Source organism: Xyrauchen texanus, chromosome 27 (genome assembly GCF_025860055.1).
Source record: "Xyrauchen texanus isolate HMW12.3.18 chromosome 27, RBS_HiC_50CHRs, whole genome shotgun sequence".
NCBI classification, from domain to species: Eukaryota; Metazoa; Chordata; class Actinopteri; order Cypriniformes; family Catostomidae; genus Xyrauchen; species Xyrauchen texanus.
The window spans coordinates 42,001,020-42,021,827 of NC_068302.1; the positions used below are offsets into that span (position 1 = coordinate 42,001,020).

Below are 20,808 nucleotides of genomic sequence, written 5' to 3' on the forward strand. Positions count from 1 at the left end.
TGACTTGTGGTTATGAAATGGGTTGGAAAATATCCAGAAAATAATTCACTACTTGCATGCAGTCCTCCATTCACATACAATCCACTTCTATCACACTACTATTCCAATCAAACGTAGGAACAATCCATCGATCCAAACAAATATTCTGCATGTTGAGGAGATGATTACAAGCACAACACTAGGGCCTGGTTTCACAGACAGGATTTAGATTAAACCAGGATTAGGCCTTTAGTTCAATTAGAACATTTAAGTAGCTTTTTTTAACGTTTCTTAGAAATAAACATTACTGGTGTGCGTCTTGAGACAAAACAATGGTACTTGGACACAATGGACTTAATTTAAGATGTGCTTTCAGTTAAAACGGCTTAAACACGGACTTTAGTCTGAGACTATCTTAAGCCAGGTCTGTGAAACCAGCCATAGGTATTCTATGCAAGAGTGAAGCTTTGCATCACTGGCACCATTTGCAGGCCTCACTATCTCTCCACATTAACTAATCGAAGTTTTGTACCAATGTATATTTTAATTCTACTTGGTTGTAGATTCAACCCATTTTTAAGGGCAAATGGACAAATGCAATCTGAGGATTTACTTTATATAAATGCCTATTATTTGTCAAATATTGATAGAACAATAAGTATATCTAGGTCCCCACAAATCAAATGGGAGGCTGTGTGAATTATGCAAATTAGGTCCCCACAAATCAAATGGGGGTTGTGTGAATTATGCAAATATTATGCAAAGTAGGTCCCTATAAGACATGTCCACTCGATGTTTCAAAGGTCCCCATTGCACATGGTCAAATCATTACTTCATCAATTCAGATATTTGAAGGCGTGTATAAGTTATCAATGCTATGGTAAGTATCCCTAATTTTTTTTATACCTCTAGAACCTTTAGAAAGGGTGGTCCCCACAGGTGATGGTCATAAAGTTGGTCCCCATCCAACATGGAAACCAGTATGTGTGAGAGTGAGTGTGTGTGAGTGTGTGTGTGTGTGAGAGTGAGTGTGTGTGTGTGTGTGTGTGAGTGAGTGTGCGTGTGTGCGTCCAAAGTGTGTGTGAGTGTGTGTGTGTGTGTGTGAGAGAGTGTGTGTGTTATTTAGTACTTCAAAGCGTTCTCTGTCAAATATGGATGCCATGGAGTCCGTCCATTTCCTGCGCATCTGAGCGCTGCCCTGTACTACATCAAGACAGACATTACAAGAGCATTATTGCTTCTCTCCGGCTCTCTAGAACTGCTAATTAAAAGCAAACATCAGGATAAAAAACAGAAATGGGCAAAACGAACACGACCAACGTCTTAAACGTGCTCCCGAAAAGCCATTAATAAAAAAGAATCAATGTTGGAGATGGAAAAGAGCAGCTCAAACTGGCGGATACAAAATCCACGTTCAAGCTGCCCAGGAAATCCACCAATCATTCCACTAGGAGGCAGGACGCGGGAGAACAGACTCGCCCGCAAAGGAGCAATCTTGTTTGACATCACCCAATCCTGTGCCCGCATTAGTCCGGAGAGGCCCGGGGTTCCTTCTACAAGCCCCGGATCAGGTGACTGCGATTCATCTGGTTTAAACAGTCCAAAAGAGCCAGCGCGCAGATATCTAAAGCACATTCCAGGGCATCATTAGTGTATAGCTGTGATGTTGTGCTCATTCATCACGGCCGACCGTGGACTCAGACGGAGAGGTCAGCGCTCCACGCGGGTGATTACAGTCACTACGTGTTGAGCTGAGATGAAACAAATGCTGCGAGGAGTTCGAAGTGATTTGACACATTACAACGGCACTTATATGTAATTTTCTAAAGTGGGCTGAAATACATTAGCAGAGGATTAGAGCGTTACTCAGGGGAGAGACTCTGAGTCCACATGTTTGAGCCCTGGAATACACAGAACATTCTTTTCCCACTTTTGGTGAAGATGACCGCTGGACACCCTTAATGTACTTCACTGTATACTAACTAGCGGTCGACCGAAATGGTTGTTTGTTTATTGGCTGTTCGATGTTGAAATCTGGATAGCAGGGTGCTGATATACTGTGAGATACGGGGCATTCCTACTGTACAATTTGGTGACATTTAAGTCCCCTGTAAATGTTATGGTATTTATAAAGTGTAACTTTTCCATTTTATTCCTGTTTTCCTTTATTTTGTGATGATAATCAAACGTGGTCAAGCATCTATAAGCAAATGTATTTTTACGGATATAAAATAATTACTATACGTTTACCAATAAGTTACACCTGGATATCCTTCACAGCCACGCAGTTGTCAATTTTGCCCATTGAATGTCCGAGCTGTTATTGCCCACCTGACCCAAAGGACATCTGAATTCGTTAGGTCGTTCAGTTTGATCTGTATCACTTATATCATCTTTACCATATACAGTTAATGATAAAACAAAGATTGTACGTTTATTATATTTGTATTTTTTTCAAAAGTTTCATAGCAGAAAGTCCCCGAATTGTAGAAATGACCCATACGGTATATAATTTAATAAAAGCACGAGAAAAAGAAAGAAAAAAAAAAAACACATTACAATTAGGGATTGGCATTTTGTGTAATTTTGTCATTGCGTACTCGAACACATACAAAAAAAAAAAAAAAAAAAAAAATTAATAATAATGATAATTTCAACCTTCAACCCCCCGTTTTTTCTTATGGAAAAAATTAGCACTATCCATAAATAACATCTAGATCCAAAAATGACAAACAAAAAACAAAACACTTGCACTTACAGACAGAAACTAATATTTCAAGTGTTTTGAAGCGATGTAATCACAATAAATAATGACACTTTGGGGTGAACTATTCATTTAACAATGTATGGACAGTGCCAACCAATACATGTATATTTGTTTACAGCATTTATTAATCTTTGTTAATGTTAGTTTATAAAAACACAAGGAAACGCCGATTAATTAAAGCTGAACGAGTACTCGATTAATCGATTATTTGTGCACATTCCTATTTTCAAATAAGGTACCATTTGCTAACATTAGTTAATGCAATAATGTACTTATAAAGAACGGTACATCAGTTTACAGCATTTATTAATCTTTGTTAATGTTAGTTTAGAAAAACACAAGGAAAAGTCGAATAATTAAAGCTGAATGAGTACTCGATTATTCGATTATTTGTGAACTTCCCTATTTTAAAAAGGTACCATTTGCTATCAATAGTTAATGCATTATTAGATATCAAGAACTTATAATGAATGGTATATTTGTTTACAGCATTTACTAATCTTTGTTAATGTTAGTTTATAAAACACACAAGGCAAAGTCGAATAATTACAGCTGAACGAGTACTCGATTAATCGATTATTTGTGAACATCCCTATTTGAAATAAGGTTAAATTTGCTAACTTTAGTTAATGCATTATTAGATATTAAGAACTTACAATGAACGGTATATTTGTTTACAGCATTTATTAATCTATGTTAATGTTAGTTTAGAAAAACCCAAGGCATAGTCAATAATTAAAGCTGAACGAGAACACGATTAATCGATTATTTGTGAACATCCCTATTTGAAATAAGGTTCAATTTGCTATCAATATTTAATGCAATAATGTACTTATGAAGAACGGTACATCAGTTTACAGCATTTATTAATCTTTGTTAATGTTAGTTTATAAAAACACAAGGAAAAGCCGATTAATTAAAGCTGAACGAGTACTCGATTAATCGATTATTTGTGAACTTCCCTATTTTAAAAAGGTACCATTTGCTATCAATAGTTAATGCATTATTAGATATCAAGAACTTACAATGAACGGTATATTTGTTTACAGCATTTAATAATCGTTGTTAATGTTAGTTTATAAAAACACAAGGAAAAGCCGATTAATTAAAGCTGAACGAGTACTCGATTAATCGATTATTTGTGAACATCCCTATTTGAAATAAGGTTCAATTTGCTATCAATATTTAATGCAATAATGTACTTATGAAGAACGGTACATCAGTTTACAGCATTTAATAATCTTTGTTAATGTTAGTTTATAAAAAAACACATTTGGTCATTGTTAGTTCATGTTAGTTTATAGTGCATTAACTAATGTTAATATACAGTGCACTGTTTGGCCAAAATAAGGTGCATACTCTAATATTTCGTTGGATCACCTTTAGCTTTGATTATGGCTAACATTTGTCGTGGCATTGTTTCGACAACCTTATGCAACGTTGCTGAGCCGAGACGTGCCCAACTGAAGCAACCCCAGACCACTAAGAACGCATTACCATATGTTGAAATTAACATTACCTATGATTAATAAATGCAGTAAAAGTATTGTTCCTTGTTAGTTCATGTTAACTAAATGTTATGCCTTATTGCAAGTGTTGAAAAGAAAAGACACTTTTATTTTTTAAAACAGAAAATTGGGATTATACATTGAGAAGGCTGCTGGTAGATTACAGGAAATGACTGTTACACATTTGTTTATTGGCCAATCAGCAACCGTTATTGGTGAATTATGGCCAAACATTCATATTTTGATAATGCATATCGTTTCTGTGTTGGACATAAAAGACTTTAGGATAAAACGCAATTATAGGCTTTTCCAGTGCGTCCCACGCACAAATGCATTTCTGTTATTACAGCTAAGTGACACATCTGTATGTAATGACATCTGATGCTTGTGACTGCTGGTCATTTTCTCCGTGGTGATGTCTATGGGAAACTTACAGTATGTGGCAGAGGTGTGGTCATTTTCTGGGCATATTGTCAACACAAACACGCATTAATTCACACATGAGGTCTAGTCTTGCACTTTAAGGGTGTAATTTTAGAGCAAAACTGACCTGCAAATCTACTATGAAAATCTTTTTCCACTAAAAAATACTGAAATCTTTGTGTTTGCTGTCATTCGTCCGCTCTCAGCTGTGGGTGAAAAGAGGAGAGCGTTTTACTGTGTTTATGCTAATAAAAACCAAATGTGTTTTTGTTACTCGAAGGTAAAGGACAAGTGCACAACCTCCCGCCATACACATAACATTTACATATACGTCTAAAAGAGGCCTTTCACACACACTGTCATGCAGTTACTAAGATCCAAATTATGATCCGTCAATGCTTGGCAGCTCCATACTGCAATTGTTTTCTAGCATAATCAGTCAGATACAGCGGCGAGCGTTTTGGGTTGTCTTTCAGTCTCAGCAGGCAGTAATTACGCAAACCGCCCCGTCTTTCAGCGGGTGAACACATGCAGATGTTTCCCGCCTTTGTTTTGTGCTATCGGAGTGCTTCGCTGCCATCATTAATATATAATCTGAATGACATTATGTTGATGCTCAAGGGTAAATCAGACTGCTTCAATAGTCTGCAGAGAAACAATCAAATACACAATTGTAGAAATGAATTCTTGAACAACACATTGAACACACGCGGTTGCATTGTTCGTACTAGATGAGTATTTAGTTAACTAGCTATAAACATGCCGAATAAATGTAACCAGCTCAGCAATATTTTCTGCAAAGTGCTGCTCCGTCATGATAGTTGTTGACCAGAAAGGAAAAAACGGACTCTAAAAGGAAAACCGTTTACGCTAAGTCTCTTACCGTGGTCTGTGATTTTGCAGGAAACCAAATACAGCTCCTTCAAACTCCGGCCCTCTTTAGCGATGATCTCCACACATCTGTCAAACACAAAACAAAGGGACAGAAAGGGTTGAAGGTCATTAAAATTCATATAGGTCACTTCGGTGAGTTCTATCAGGTGGTGAGGGTTTGACAAGTTAGATTTGGCAGTCATCCCTGCTGGCAGATACCGTAATTACACCATTATGTTTGGAAAAAAACATAATTTTCCATTGACAGCCATTCAAAAATAAAAATGCACAGTATGGGCCAATGACTTGAAGCAATTGTTTTTGTCTGTATCTAATGTAATTTAGTTGTAACCGTCTGGGGACAGCAAAATAAATAAATAAATATATTAATTAAATTCACATTAAAAAGATACATTCTTGAGAAGTTTACATACATTTAATTTGAAGTCATTAAAACTCATTTTATACCCATTCCACAGATTTCATATTAGCAAACTATAGTTTTGACATCATGGGGAAATCAAAAGAAATCAGCCAAGACATCAGAAAAAAAACTGTGGACCTCCACAAGTCTGGTTCATCCTTGGGAGTAATTTTCGAACACCTGAAGGTGCCACGTTCATCTGTACAAACAATAGTACACAAGTATAAACACCATGTGACCACACAGCCATCACACCACTCAGGAAGGAGACACATTCTGTCTCCTATAGATGAACGTAGTTTGGTGCGAAAAGTGCAAATCAATCCCAGAACAACAGCAAAGGACCTTGTGAAGCAGCTGGAGGAAACAGGTGGACGAGTATCTAGATCCACAGCAAAACGAGTCCTATATCGACATAACCTGAAAGGCTGCTCAGCAAGGAAGAAGCCGCTGCTCCAAAACCACCATAAAAAAGCCAGACTACAGTTTGCAAGTGCACAAGGGGACAAAGATCTCACTTTTGGGGAAATGTCCTTTGGTCTGAGGAATTATGTTCGGAGGAAAAAGGGTGAGGCTTGCAAGCCGAAGAACACCATCCCAACCGTGAATCATGGGGTGGCAGGATTGTGTTGTTGGGGTGTGTGGCAGGGCGGAGGGCGGGGCCGTATATGTGTATATATACAAACCCGGTCCCTTATCAGGCAAATTAAGCCTCCTAGAGGGATAAAGGCCGATGACAGACGGTGGTGCGACGAGAGAGAGAGATAGTTTACGGACATGTCTGTCATGTGTCTCTCTCTCCTGATCACGACCCCGCCCCGCCCTCCGCCCTGCCACAGGGTGCTTTGCTGCAGGAGGTGCACTTCACCAAATAGATGGCATCATGAGGAAGGAAAACGATGTGGATATATTGAAGCAACATCTCAAGACATCAGACAGGAAGTTAAAGATCGGTCACAAATGGGTCTTCCAAATGAACAATGAACCCCAAGCACACCTCCAAAGTTGTGGCACAATGACTTAAGGACAACAAAGTCAAAGTATTGGAGTGGCGTCACAAAGTCCAGACCTCACTCCAATTGAACATTTGTGGGCAGCACGTGTGACAAAGATTACATTTCTGCGAACTCGACAAATGTTTTTGCGTCAACCGAAGCAACTGCCATTGAGATGAATGTGAATGCTAACAGATATCTCTCTATATACCCAGTATTAGTTAGCTACAATCGCTCAGATATGTCATCTCACATTAACAAATACTTTAATATAAGTGGCTGTAATTCCTTCACCTGAGCGTAATTCCATCACACGCTCCTGACTGCAGTTTCCCTGAAACCTGATAATTAAACGTGATTCGCCAGCGGCTCTTTTCTTCTCCAGTGATCCCATATCGGCACCTCAAAAGCGTTTGGGAAGAAAATAATAATTTAATTAAATCCACTCTGATTAAAAACTAAAGTGCTTTCACATGGAAAAAGCCTCCGTGCTGAAACTTCTAATGCGCCGGCTTCAAAGGCGTGTTAGCGCCGCTGCGGTATTGTTCAGGCACTGGAGAGCATGTGCATGCTGAAGAACTGCACGAGTTTAAGAGATTCACTTTAAACAATTGTAATGAGTCGCATGTTTGCCAAAATTCATTGTGATCTGTTTTGAGACCATTAACCTACTATGACATGATCATTGTATGGCTTCTAAATACACAGGTCAATTTGACATGTTCATTTAGTGCAATTAATTCAAATAACAATTGCAAATGCAATTAATCATGCCCCGACTCATGCATAAATTCTGTTGTATGCAATTTTGTAATCATTGCATCCTACTGGAGCAATTAAAAACGGTTCTAGATCACATCAAATTGCATTGCTCGTGTTTTCTGGAGTCTAAGAAAGATGTTTTTGCATTTTAATGTTTTCTGTGCATTAAAAAAGTGAATTATGCTGCTACTCTTTCTAAGGTCCTTTGGGGACTTTTCTCAGCAAGTATTGACATATGCAGCTAATTCAGTTCATTAATTGGCATATCATGTAATTAATAGGGCTGGGTAAAAATATTGATTTTCCGATGCATCACAATCTCAATATCGATATCGATTCATTAATCCAAAGATCAATCTTTTTTCGTTTTCACCCCAATTTGTAACGCCCAATTCACAATGCGCTCTAAATCCTCGTGTTGTGTAGTGACTCGCCTCAATTCGGGTGACAGAGGACTTGCTTCCGCGTCTGAGACCGTCAATTCGCGCATCTTATCTCGTGGCTTGTAGAGTGTTACTGTGGAGACGTTGCGCGTGTGGAGGCTTCACGCTATTCTCCACAGCATCCATGCACAACTCACCACACGCCCCACCTAGAGCGAGAACCACATTATAGCGACCACGAGGAGGTTACCCCATGCGACTCTACCCTCCCTATCAACCGGGCAAATTTGGTTGCTAAGGAGACCTGACTGGAGTCACTCAGTACGCCCTGGATTCAAACTCGTGACTCCAGGTCTGATAGTCAGCGTCAATACTCGCTGAGATACCCAGACTGAACAGATGCTATTCTTAAAGAGACAGTACGGGTTTAATACTTGTTCTACATATAAATGTAAATACTTGTAAATAGTATATATATATATATATATATATATATATATATATATATTAGTGCTGTCAGTCGATGTAAAGTCTTTTACAAATTTTTTGTAGTTAATCATGATTAATCGCAAATCCTTCAACAATATAAACATAGAAATGCACTAAATTATCACCAATTCAAGTAACATTAAATGTTTCCCAAAGTCTAATTGCGAGTTTGACTAATTGAAAGAACTATTCCTCATATAGGTTGCATAATAATTGCATTAAATCTCTTAAACTCTCATCCTCCTCAATATTAATCTGCCGGTAGACTGTGGTTATCCGCTTTGTTACAGCAATCGTGAAGCTGCGTTCATGATTAGAGTCAAAACGTCAACGCCTTTGAACTTTGAACTCACCATGAAAATCGTTTGCAAACAAAAACGTCTCATTCTCCGTCATTTTATCACTGACAGGAAAGCGCTGTCTGAGATTCTTTTATATGACCGAGACATCAACCTCCGGCTCTATCATATGAGCGAGCGTAACGGTCAACTAGCGTGTTACAATCGCCCATAGAACGTCTTTGTGACCGGCGCGTTATGCTGTTTTATGCTAATCTTGTAGACTCCCCTTTGTAGAAGGTCTCTGGTGCTGTGGTGTGTGTGTGAGTGTAATTACTCGGGACGGACACGTTAAAAAGGTTCCTTGTGTTTATGCTGTATTAACGGTAAATGCGTTAATGGCGATTAAGTCAAATTAACATGTTAATATTTTTTAATTTATAGCATGCGTTAATGCACTAATTCCGACAGCCCTAATATATATATATATATATATATATATATATATATATATATATATATATATATATAATATATATATATATATATATATATATATATATATATTTTTTTTTTTTATTATAATATTATTATTTATTTATTTTTAAAGTTAAACTGTAACCAAAATAGTGAAAAACTAATGATACATTTTTAATTAATATTTTCAGTAATGTATGATGTTAGAAGCTCCTTGTATAACAGCATTAGCTGAAAGTGCATTTCTTTCATATGCAAGCACAATGGACATTTTGGGTTCTATTTTCGTGACCGCGCTAGGCGCAACTTCATGATCGTGTGCAATCTCATTTTCGGTTGCTGGTTCGATCCCCACAGCCACCACCATTGTGTCCTTGAGTAAGGCACTTAACTCCAGGTTGCTCAGGGGGGATTGTCCCTGTAATAAGTGCTCTGTATAATACATTGGTAATCAGAAGGTTGCTGGTTCGATCTCCACAGCCACCACCATTGTGTCCTTGAGTAAGACACTTAACTCCAGGTTGCTCTGGGGGGATTGTCCCTGTAATAAGTGCTCTGTAAGTCGCTTTGGATAAAAGCGTCTGCCAAATGCATAAATGTAAATGTAAATGTAAATTTTTGGCTTTCAATAAATGCATTTTTAAAGCAAAATCGACTGGTTGAAGTGAAATCCACAGCTTAAAAGCCCTGATTTGTGTGCCACTTGATCAATATAATCAATAACACTTACACTTGAGTGTGTGTGCGCTGCAGTAAACGGCACGCTCCTCAAACTCTCCGTTTCCATATCCTCTACATATTGCATTACTGAATATTGAGAATAAAACTCCATTGTAACAGCCCGTCCTCTCGGCTCCAATTTATTTTTTAATCTTCTATGAAAACCCATTGAGAAAGCCATTGTTGATCCATCAACCTGAGAGCTGCTCTTCTGGAGATGTTCACAGTGTAATTTACGGAAACTGTTTGTGGGACTAATCGTATTTCTACGTCTCTTGTCCAGGCACTTTACCCCCACGAGTGACCCGATCCGGCCTAGAGATAATCACAGCGGTCCATCTGGCACAACGGACCGCCCGCGCCAGACTAGGCGAGAACATGAGAGCAACTCTGTGGAATCTTTTCATATGAAAGTATCAGAGTTTCAGCATTAGTGACGATCGCGGCTAACAAACGAGCACATCCACCGGCTGGCGTCAGGCGCTCCTCACGAGAGCTTGTTACCGCAGGCCCAGCACGCCAGGGTCAGGACAAAGTTCATTAGGATTGACGTCTACAAATGGCACGGGCGGTTTTATGGGCAGCACTGGATGTGATTTGACGAGCTGATGAGGAAACTGAATCACTGGAGTCACATTAAAGAAGCCCAAGTGATTGAGACGCCCGTCCTGACTCTTGAGCGACTGATCCATTGAGCTTCATTAATGTGAAAAATGAAAAACAAAGAAAAGAGATGCAAGCTGTTAGAATTGTGTTCATTTGAACTCATGTATAGGAGCTGATGGTGTCGAGACTTTTTTGACTGTTTGACAGCCCTAATACTTTCATTGCAGGACATTTTGGAAACACTTTTGGTTACTGTGTCCTTGTTACACATACTGCATGTATCGACTATAGTAATAACAGTCACTTATGCATTGTTATGAATTATTAACTACTCTTCTGGACTAGGCAACTAAACTAAATCCTTGTTTTATCGACTGTTGCTGGGTTTTTCTATTCACATATTTTCATGCAAATTTTGGGATATTGCATTAAACATACAGGCATAAAAAACTAGTATGATTGAACGAATTTACCAAATATATTCCTATAGGAACGTGTGTGAATATATATATATAAATGTGACTGATCTAGTCACCTGAATGCATAATTCACTCATATCATAATAGCATAGCATCTGAAATGTTGCTCTAGTATTTCTGAAATCAAAACACTTGGCTAATTTTATCTTACAGGAATGTTTGCAACTTGGATGCAAACATGACTTGTGTTACTGTGTGTCGTTTGCTTTGTGTAATAAACGGAAAAGGCCAAATATATATATATGTAATTGCATGAAAGTGAAAACAAAGTGAGCCTGGAGCACTTTGCATTTGTGAAGCATGCTATAAGCGAACCGCCTTCATTTAAAACATCCCCAAAACTAATCAAGTGTCTCCCAGAGACTAAACCGTTTCAAAACTGCCGTTTATGACATCAAAAGAAAAATCACTTTCTTAATTAGAACTTTTGTTAAAAAAAATAAATAAAATAGAATTACTGGAGAAGCAAAATGACATCAGATATTAAGACTATTTCATCTCACAACATTTTGAGAGGTTTGTGCTTAAAGGGACAGTTCACCCAAAAATGATAATTCAGTCATTGTTTCCTCACCGCTGTGTTGTTGTAACTCTATATGACTTTCTTTCTTGTTCTGAACACAAAGGGAGAAATGGTGAATAAATGTTGTGCTCAGTGATGTCATACAATGGCAGTTTATGGTGACACCTCTTCAAGCTTCAAAAGAACACAAAAGTATCATTCAGACGTCTAATTAATTATTCATGAGACTCATGATTGTTATGAAAGTATACGATAAGATTTGGTGAGAAACAAACTGAAATCGATGAATTGATGCATTTCTATGCCCAGCCTTTTTTTTTTTTTTAATGGAGTACTCCGAAATCAAACAGAAACATAGAGGATGCTACAGTCACACTGTGTCCCGATGGATAAACAAACTGAAATCTGATGTGTTATTTAGTGTAAGTGTTCACAGACCGATGATCTCCTGTGTGTGTTCATGATAGGACACGAGAGCAACAGTTCACACACACCCCTCACGACATTGGGGCGTTCAAGAGAAAACTTGTTGTGTTTATCTAAAAACAGTGATAGTGACAACAGAACACAACTGCACACAAAACAGAGAACAGAACTTACTAAACATGTCTGAAGAGTTTGATGCATTTCTATGCCCAGCCTTATTTTTTTGAGAGTTTTTGGACTAGTGCAGTTAACAGTGGATCGGAGTTACCCGTGCGATGCTAAAAATAGAAAACAAACGATCGATAGACGGTACCGTCACTCATCACGGCTGGTTAGGACAAAAACTCTGATTAACATAGAAAATATACATTTAATGTCTGTCGTTTGACATCAGTTTAGGACAAAGTGTGACTGTAGCGTCCTCTGTTTGATTTCTGAGTACTCCATTAAAAAAAAGGCTGGGCATAGAAATGCATCAATTCATCGATTTCAGTTTGTTTCTCACCAAATCTTATCATATACTTTAATAACAATCATGAGTCTCATGAATAATTAATTAGACTTCTGAATGATACTTTTGTGTTCTTTTGAAGCTTGAAGAGGTGTCACCATAAACTGCCATTGTATGACATCACTGAGCACAACATTTATTCACCATTTCTCCCTTTGTGTTCAGAACAAGAAAGAAAGTCATATAGAGTTAAAACAACACAGCGGTGAGGAAACAATGACTGAATTATCATTTTTGGTTAAACTAATCACTTAAAACAAGAAAACACTATTTGATAAAAGGGTAAATAAATAAAGTGCATTTTCTTACCCCATTAGCCCCATTAAGCCAATGTTTTTTCTTTCTTTATTGTGCGAAGCATAAACCTGATTATATATGGTTGGATTTTTCTGAAAACACTTAATATTTATTGAAAATACTGATTAAGATGTCATTATATGTATATTTATTTTTTTGCAGTACAAAAGCAGCACAGACCCTGTCAAACACGCTTTCAGCTGCGTGGATATTCTCTCAACTCACAAACTATCTGTCAATGCAAACTCTGGATGAAGAGTTAGAAGTATAAACGAGTACTCTTGTAAGGGCTGGTGCATCTCAGCACACGTATAACACACGCGTGATCTGAGAAACCACTGCTGATGACATGTAACTAATGCAACTAATTGAACTAATGATGCGGATGCTTTATATATTTCCACTTATCAATTGTGATTTTAAATAACCACCATAATGCGGTTTGTGTGTTTCCTCGGCTAACTCATCTCGGCTAATTTCCCATTCTGGTTGTAGAGGGCGGCCATGACTCAAGGCCATGATGTCCATTAAAGGGACATTAAAGTTGTTTCCATGACAACAAAGACACTCCACAGTCGGCCAATTAGGTTGAGAGCAAAGGCGAGCGAGTTTGCCCAAAAACAGCACAGGCCGGTTTAACCGTTAGAGAGGAAACAAGCCAATTAAGCGTTTGATAAAGGCCGAACGTAACGACGGGACATTTATGCGTCATTATAATCACGGTCAATCAATTATAACAATAAAAGCTTCACCGGTTTATAAAATCAAGCAACTTTGTTAGTTTTATATATCAGGACTGCAAGAAATACTTGATAAAATCAGTTGACAATGAATCATAGTTACAGTACAGTTCTGTGAAAAAGTATTTGCCCCCATCTTATGTTTTTGTGTGCATCTTATCTAAATCTACAGTAAACCGAATTATGTATTTATGGCGTGTGTTTTGTCTGTTTTTGGGTTAGTTAACTTTACACTTTTAAAGACGCTTAAGTGTAAAGTTTTGAACAAAGTTAAGAAGTACTTCACTGTGATTAAGTCCAAGACCGTACGAGTTCATCGTGAGACTAGAGCGAGACCGCAGGGGTCACACTGGGGTCACCGTGCTGGAGAGACAATAATAAACCCGTCAGGAGTCAGAGGAACATCAGATGTGAGAGAATGACCCTCCTCCTGACACCTGATGCTGCAGAGACACGCAACGCAACCAATCAGATCGCTGGACAGCTGTCCGGTGCAGTGACCTCATCGCTCAGCAGGCTGCGAGAGACACAGGACAGGCAGTCAAGGGCACGGGGACGGTGTCAACTCATAGACGCTTTCAACATACTCTAATGGACTGATAGAAGCAATAAATCCTCTTCAATGTATAATCTACATACACAACATTTTTCTTTGATTTCTTAACTCATCGTCCCCCTCAAGTTATCTACAACAGATACTGTGGAGACAAATGTGCTTGCTAGAGGTTGCACCGACTAGTCGACTACTTGTGTCCGGTGCAAATTTTTCTTTCGTGAAATGTATCTGCCCAAATGACATTGACAAGGTGGAAAACTGCGCATCTGATCATGTGACTCGTTGTGCATGACACCGGAGACTCACGCTACTCTCCACACGCCCCATTGAGAGCGAGAACCACTAATCACCACCACGAGGAGGTTACCCCATGTGACTCTACCCTCCCTAGCAACCGGGACAATTTGGTTGCTATGGAGACCTGGCTGGAGTCACTCAGCACGCCCTGGATTCAAACTCACAACTCCAGGTGTCATCGTCAGCGTCGATACTTGCTGAGATACCTAGACTCCCTGTATATTTATATTTTAATAATTTGTTTGTCATCATTATTATAATCAAAATGCAACTTGGTAAAAATACAAAAATTCTACTTTATATTATATCATGAAATTGCATGCATAATAATGATATGAGCGATCACTGTTTTAAATAATGTGTGTAATTTACAAGTAATAACATTGAGTTTACATTCATTTGTATAAGAAACACTAAAATAGGTTACTGTCACTTTAAGAGTTCAACGAGCGGCTCACAGTGTTCCGGTTCAGCGAACATTAACAAGAATCTCTCGGTTTCTTAAACACATCCATACTGTGAGATTAAAATGTATATTTATTGAAAGTGGAGTCGCTTCATCTTTGATGGACACACATTACACGGAGGAAACGATCTGTTTCAAACATCAAAACAAGGAGATTTTCCAGGTATTCCGGGTCTTACATTTCTAAAAGCAAAATTAAGGGCCTTGTGTGACCCCTGTGAACAGTGCAGAATAAAGTGTAGTGGTGGTAAAATCAGCTGACAGAGATGATGATGTTTGTTGGATCATTTCATTTATGATCACATTGGTCGAAAACAATGTTGCAGATTTCAAAGTATCGAGTTTTGCCACAATATGGTTCGGAATGTTTTTGGTTCACAATGTATCAAATTTGATATATCGTCCCATCTCTAGTAGACTCTACTTTTCTGTGCGGTCACGAGTGCTTACACTGCAAAAATATCAGTATATTGTCTAGTTTTCCTGTATAAATATTAGGAATGCACCGAATTTTCAGCCGAAAATGGCACTTTCGGTTTTCGACCGAAAGAGAAAAAGGCCGAAAATATGAGCCCAAAATATATACCTCCTCGCCCCGCCCCTCAGTGCTCCGATTTCACTCTGGATCGATCTAGCCCTTATCACAGCGCTACCAAACAAAGGCCGATCATGTCAGCGGTGTGGACATTCTTCAAAGTTTCTGATAAGGACATCACATTTGCGATCTGCAGTGTTTATTCAGCAGAACTTTCAAGATATATATATATATATATATATATATATACACACACACACACACAGAGTACAGCAAGAGATTCTACAGGAAAATGTCACAACTAGCGCAGCTACACCACAACTTGAGACGTATAGCTGAACTACACCAGAAGCGACAATCCCCTTGACTACGGTCGCATAAACAAAGACCGCTTTCCTTTGCTTGCGTGGATTGCGCACAGGTATTTATCTGCCCAAGCAGCAGCACAGAGAGTGAGAGTCTGTTCAGTGCAGCATCTCATGTTCTTAATGAGCTTTCAGACAGGAGAGACTGTCAGAACGTTTAGCAACTTTTGTTCTTGAAGAGAAACCGGTCACTTGTAGTTAAATAGAAAGCGGTCCAATATGATGTGAATAGCAATTACATTACACTTGTTCTTCACTCGAGGATACATCTGTCGTTTACAGTTGAGGTTGGATTTAGTTCAATTACTGCTGTTTTGCACAATAATGTTCACTTAAAGTGTGCATACGTTTACATAAACAGAATAGAGCACTGATATATATATATATAATTATATATTATAGTATAAATAGATCAGTGGAATAGAGGCCCTCTGCCATTCTGTGTTCTGCCTTTTTGTTTTAATTAAAATTACTGTTGCATATTTAAACTTTTTGAAAGATGCTAGTTAAGTTCATTACTTTTACTGTTGTTTTGCATATAATAGTTTTCTAAAACTTTACATTATTTGGATAATTGTTAATAAAATCTGTAAAATGTGATTTTTACAGAACTGAATGAAGAATAATATTTAATAATGTTTTAATATATTTTTTTGTCCAATATTGGTGTGTTACTTTCAATAAAAGTGTGATTTATTTTATTGGTTTGTAGTTTTTCAATTCAGATTCATTAAATTCATGAAATTAATGAAAAAGTATAATGTTAATACAATTATACACAAATTATTATTTTAGTTTTTCTTAAATATGTTAAAAAAAAAAAAAAAAAAAAAAGTAAATTTCGGTTTCGGCCCAGAATTTTAATTTCGGTGCATCCCTAATAAATATTCTTAAATATAAAAAAAAAAGTAACCTATTTTAGTGTTTCTTATACAAATGAATGTAAACTCAATGTTATTACTTGTAAATTACACGCATTATTTCAAACAGTGATCGCTCATATCATTATTATGCATGCAATTTCATGATATAATATAAAGTAGAATTTTTTGTATTTTTACAAATTTGCATTTTGATTATAATAATGATGACAAACAAATTATTAAAATATCAGTATATTGTCTAGTTTTCCTGTATAAATATTCTTAAATAAAAAAAAATCTTTTTTTTTTTGCATGTTTTAAGCATAATCCACACTACATTTATTATTTGATATATTTTTGCGTTGCAAACTTTAGAAATATACACTCAAAATCATCCTATACCACATAAACGTCCACAGTCTTATTAAATGATGGTCTGAAACCTCACAATGAACTGAACCGGTATAAAAAAGCATTTATTGCAGATCTCTGGACATGTGAAACACTCTCTGTCTCAATGTTTAATAACACATAAAAGTGCACAAAACCCCAGTGACGCTTGTTATAGTGTGTCGATCCTCTCATATTCACTCGAGGAACACAGAAGACAACAATGCACGCTGCATAAAAGAATCGATTTATCATAAACGAGCCAGACAGACGGTCGACTGGACCATGACACAAAAAGGGAATTTAGAGGAGATACAGCTACTTTATATGAACTTGTTATTACAGAAGAACACAAAAGACATGCCCTTCTTTACTTGACGGAGGGTAAGATGGAGTGTTCAAGGTCTGGTGAGGGTGAACACATAAAGATGGTATAGAAATATATGTGTGCGTCTCGTCTGGAGTCGTAATGAAATGGAGGGGCGGATCGTCGGATCACAGCAGAGTAACAGTGAAATCTTTTTTTATTCCTCACGGAGCGCTTTACAAAATTATTCTTGCTGTAAATTTCCTTTTATATGTCCTCATAAAGCCAGATACACATGACTGGAGAAGTTGCAATTCTCAAAACTGTTTTGCCTTGGACAGTGTGTGTTCACACACAAACCGTTGATTTTTATCATGGAGGTCTGTTTTATTGGCTCAAATGAATTTAGTGGTGATGAAGACTTTCATAAACATCATAGAACATCATAGAACGTCTAATATGATTTTTATTTTAATTAATGTGCTTTATAGTTACTTACAGGTCGGTGAATGCAGATGATTAAGAAATCTTTACTATGGAAGCGAGAGTTCACCCTGTGCTTGGTGTAATATTTCCACTATGAACAATGCAGATCATTTGAATAATTTGAAAGAGTAAAAAATGTAAATAAAAAAGAAGGTTTTGCATTTTGGATCAATGCAGTGATGAAGGATTGTGGGAAAACAATCGTATGTAACAAACAGTGTATATTTATATTAGGGTTAGGCATGCACTAAAATGTTACTGTCCCTTTAAAAGCTCAACGCACATGTCACAGACTCGCACACACAGTGTCCGGTTTATTAACGACTGAGAAGTCGATCTTGTTTTTTTTATCGCACCTGTGCTTTTCTCCCCAATTTGGAATGGCCATTTCCCAATTCGCTCTAAGCAGGGCTAGACTGGTAAGCTGGCATACCGTCCCGGTGGGACGACGCACTTTGGGGCCGATCAGGGGCGGACTGAGCCGTCGCGTTATGCAGAAAAGGACAGCGAACACCCCGCGCATCTTATCACGTGGTTTGTTGAGCTCGTTACCGTGGAGACCTATTGCGTGTGGAGGCATTCACACACTCACCACACGCCCCACCGAGAGCGAGAACCACATTATAGCGACCATGAGGATGTTACCCCATGTGACTCTACCCTCCCTAGCAACCGGGCCAATTCAGTTACCCCATGTGACTCTACCCTCCCTAGCAACCAGCCAATTTGGTTACCCCATGTGACTCTACCCTCCCTAGCAACCGGGCCAATTCAGTTACCCCATGTGACTCTACCCTCCCTAGCAACCAGCCAATTTGGTTGCTTAGGAGACCTGGCTGGAGTCACTCGGCACACCCTGGATTCAATTAAAGTGGAGATATGGAATCGTAATTCCACATATCTTCCCATTCCTAGTCAGCAATAACAAGATGTTTTGTTCGAGTTACTCCATTTGACCTAAAGAAGATGAGCCATTTCATAAACAATGTGAAATATCTGTTATTTAAAGAAATAAAAACAATTAAAAAAATAACAATCAGTCATGAGGGTCTAAAAGCTTCCTCTGTTTTATGCATTAAAAAAATAAATAAATAAAAGGGTGGAGGGCGGGGCCGGGTCGTGATGCTACACACCTAATCACATGGCCTCCGGTCGCCTTTATCCCTCTCGAGGGCTTAATTAGCCTGATTAGGGGCCGTGTATGTAGCATCACGTCTCCGCCCCGCCACAATAATAACATTTCTTTTCTTTTCAGAGTGTAACATTTTATTTATTTATTTATTTATTTATTATCACTGTCTCCGGACGATTCCACCACTTACACACTTAAAATATCAAACCGGCTTTAAACTAATTCGGAGTAAAAAAAAAAAAGGCTGGGCATAGAAATGCATCAATTCTTTGATTTCAATTTGTTTTTACCCCAAATCTTATCGTATATTTTAATAACAATCATGAGTCTCATGAATAATTAATCAGACTTCTGAATTAAACTCACGACTTAAACGTGCATTCGAGCTATTGTTTTGTGTGAACTATATTTCATATTTTTGAATGACAGCAGATCCGGACATACAAATAAATAACAAAATAAATAAACATTATATTATATTATATATATATATATATATATAACAATAATTATAAGTACAAGGCAAATGAATGCATCTCATAAAACCTCTCGGGAACATGTCCAGGCCACATTTTACCCCCAAAATAAGACAAAAATATCATAAAACATATTTAGAAAAGACAAAAGAAAATAAGCATCTCTTTGTGAGATTCTCAATATATTAGTAAAATTACAACTACTATTAACTACGACAATAAAGAGCAACAGACTGCAACAGATAGAGCTACATGCTCTCAATAAAGAGCGTTCTCTCTTCTACAGGTTTATTTCCCCACAGAATCGGAGGTTTCACTGAATTCTCCTGGTGCAAACACGAGTCAGGAAACACAAGCTGTACGTGGAGAAATGCACATCATTACAAACTCAAAGGAAGTTAACAAACTATCGTACCAACGCCGCCTCTCCGGCGTGACTGATGTATTGATGAGCGCACACACTTTGATTAAAGGCGTTTATATTAATGAGTGCACCGCAGACCGTACAGGAACATATCAGACGCATGTTCATTAAACTAATGGATAACACGAGCGGGAATGACGGAGGTGAAATATATAACGGCACACTTTGAGGAATAAAGTCACATCTTTAAACCATGTCATTTCCCAATAGCTTGACAAAGTGCAGGTTTCTTAATTATACGGCAGTTTTAATTATAGAACATGTGTCTTACATGTCTCTGCACATCCATCCGGTCATTGTGATAAGCACTAAAAAATGAACTCTGAATTTTGAGAGTTTATTCCAGATCCAAACGATGAAATGAAAAGGTACACTAACACACTTTATTTTATTCTCTACATTTAATTTACATGAATATTTATTGTGGAGTCCACTTTCATGATTCTCTCTGTAAGCAGATGCAATGAAACCTTTTTATTAATTGATCCAATTGGAATAAAATTATTTGACTTTGTTTACAAACGGTATCTGAAATACACACGCACATGCATAAACACACATACACACATAACACACACACACACATAACACACACACACACATAAACACACATTGACACACACACGCACGCAAACACACACACACGCACATAAACACACACACACAATCACAAACACACACGCATAAACACACATACACACATAACACACACACACGCACACACACATAAACACACACACACACACACACATAAACACACATACACACACGCATGCACACACGCACACATAAACACACAAATACACACAGACACACACAAACAAATACACACTCACACAGACACACACACA

At 37.8% G+C, this 20,808-nt stretch overlaps 1 protein-coding gene across 1 annotated transcript in view; it reads right to left on the reverse strand.

Annotated features, from left to right (window-relative positions):
• LOC127621416 (F-box/LRR-repeat protein 17-like) overlaps nucleotides 1–20,808 on the reverse strand; it is a 331,319-nt gene that overhangs the window by 76,709 nt on the left and 233,802 nt on the right. Inside the window, exon 8 of the mRNA XM_052094995.1 lies at nucleotides 5,561–5,637. Coding sequence (XP_051950955.1) covers nucleotides 5,561–5,637 — 77 coding nt within the window. The remainder of the gene's footprint in view (nucleotides 1–5,560; nucleotides 5,638–20,808) is intronic.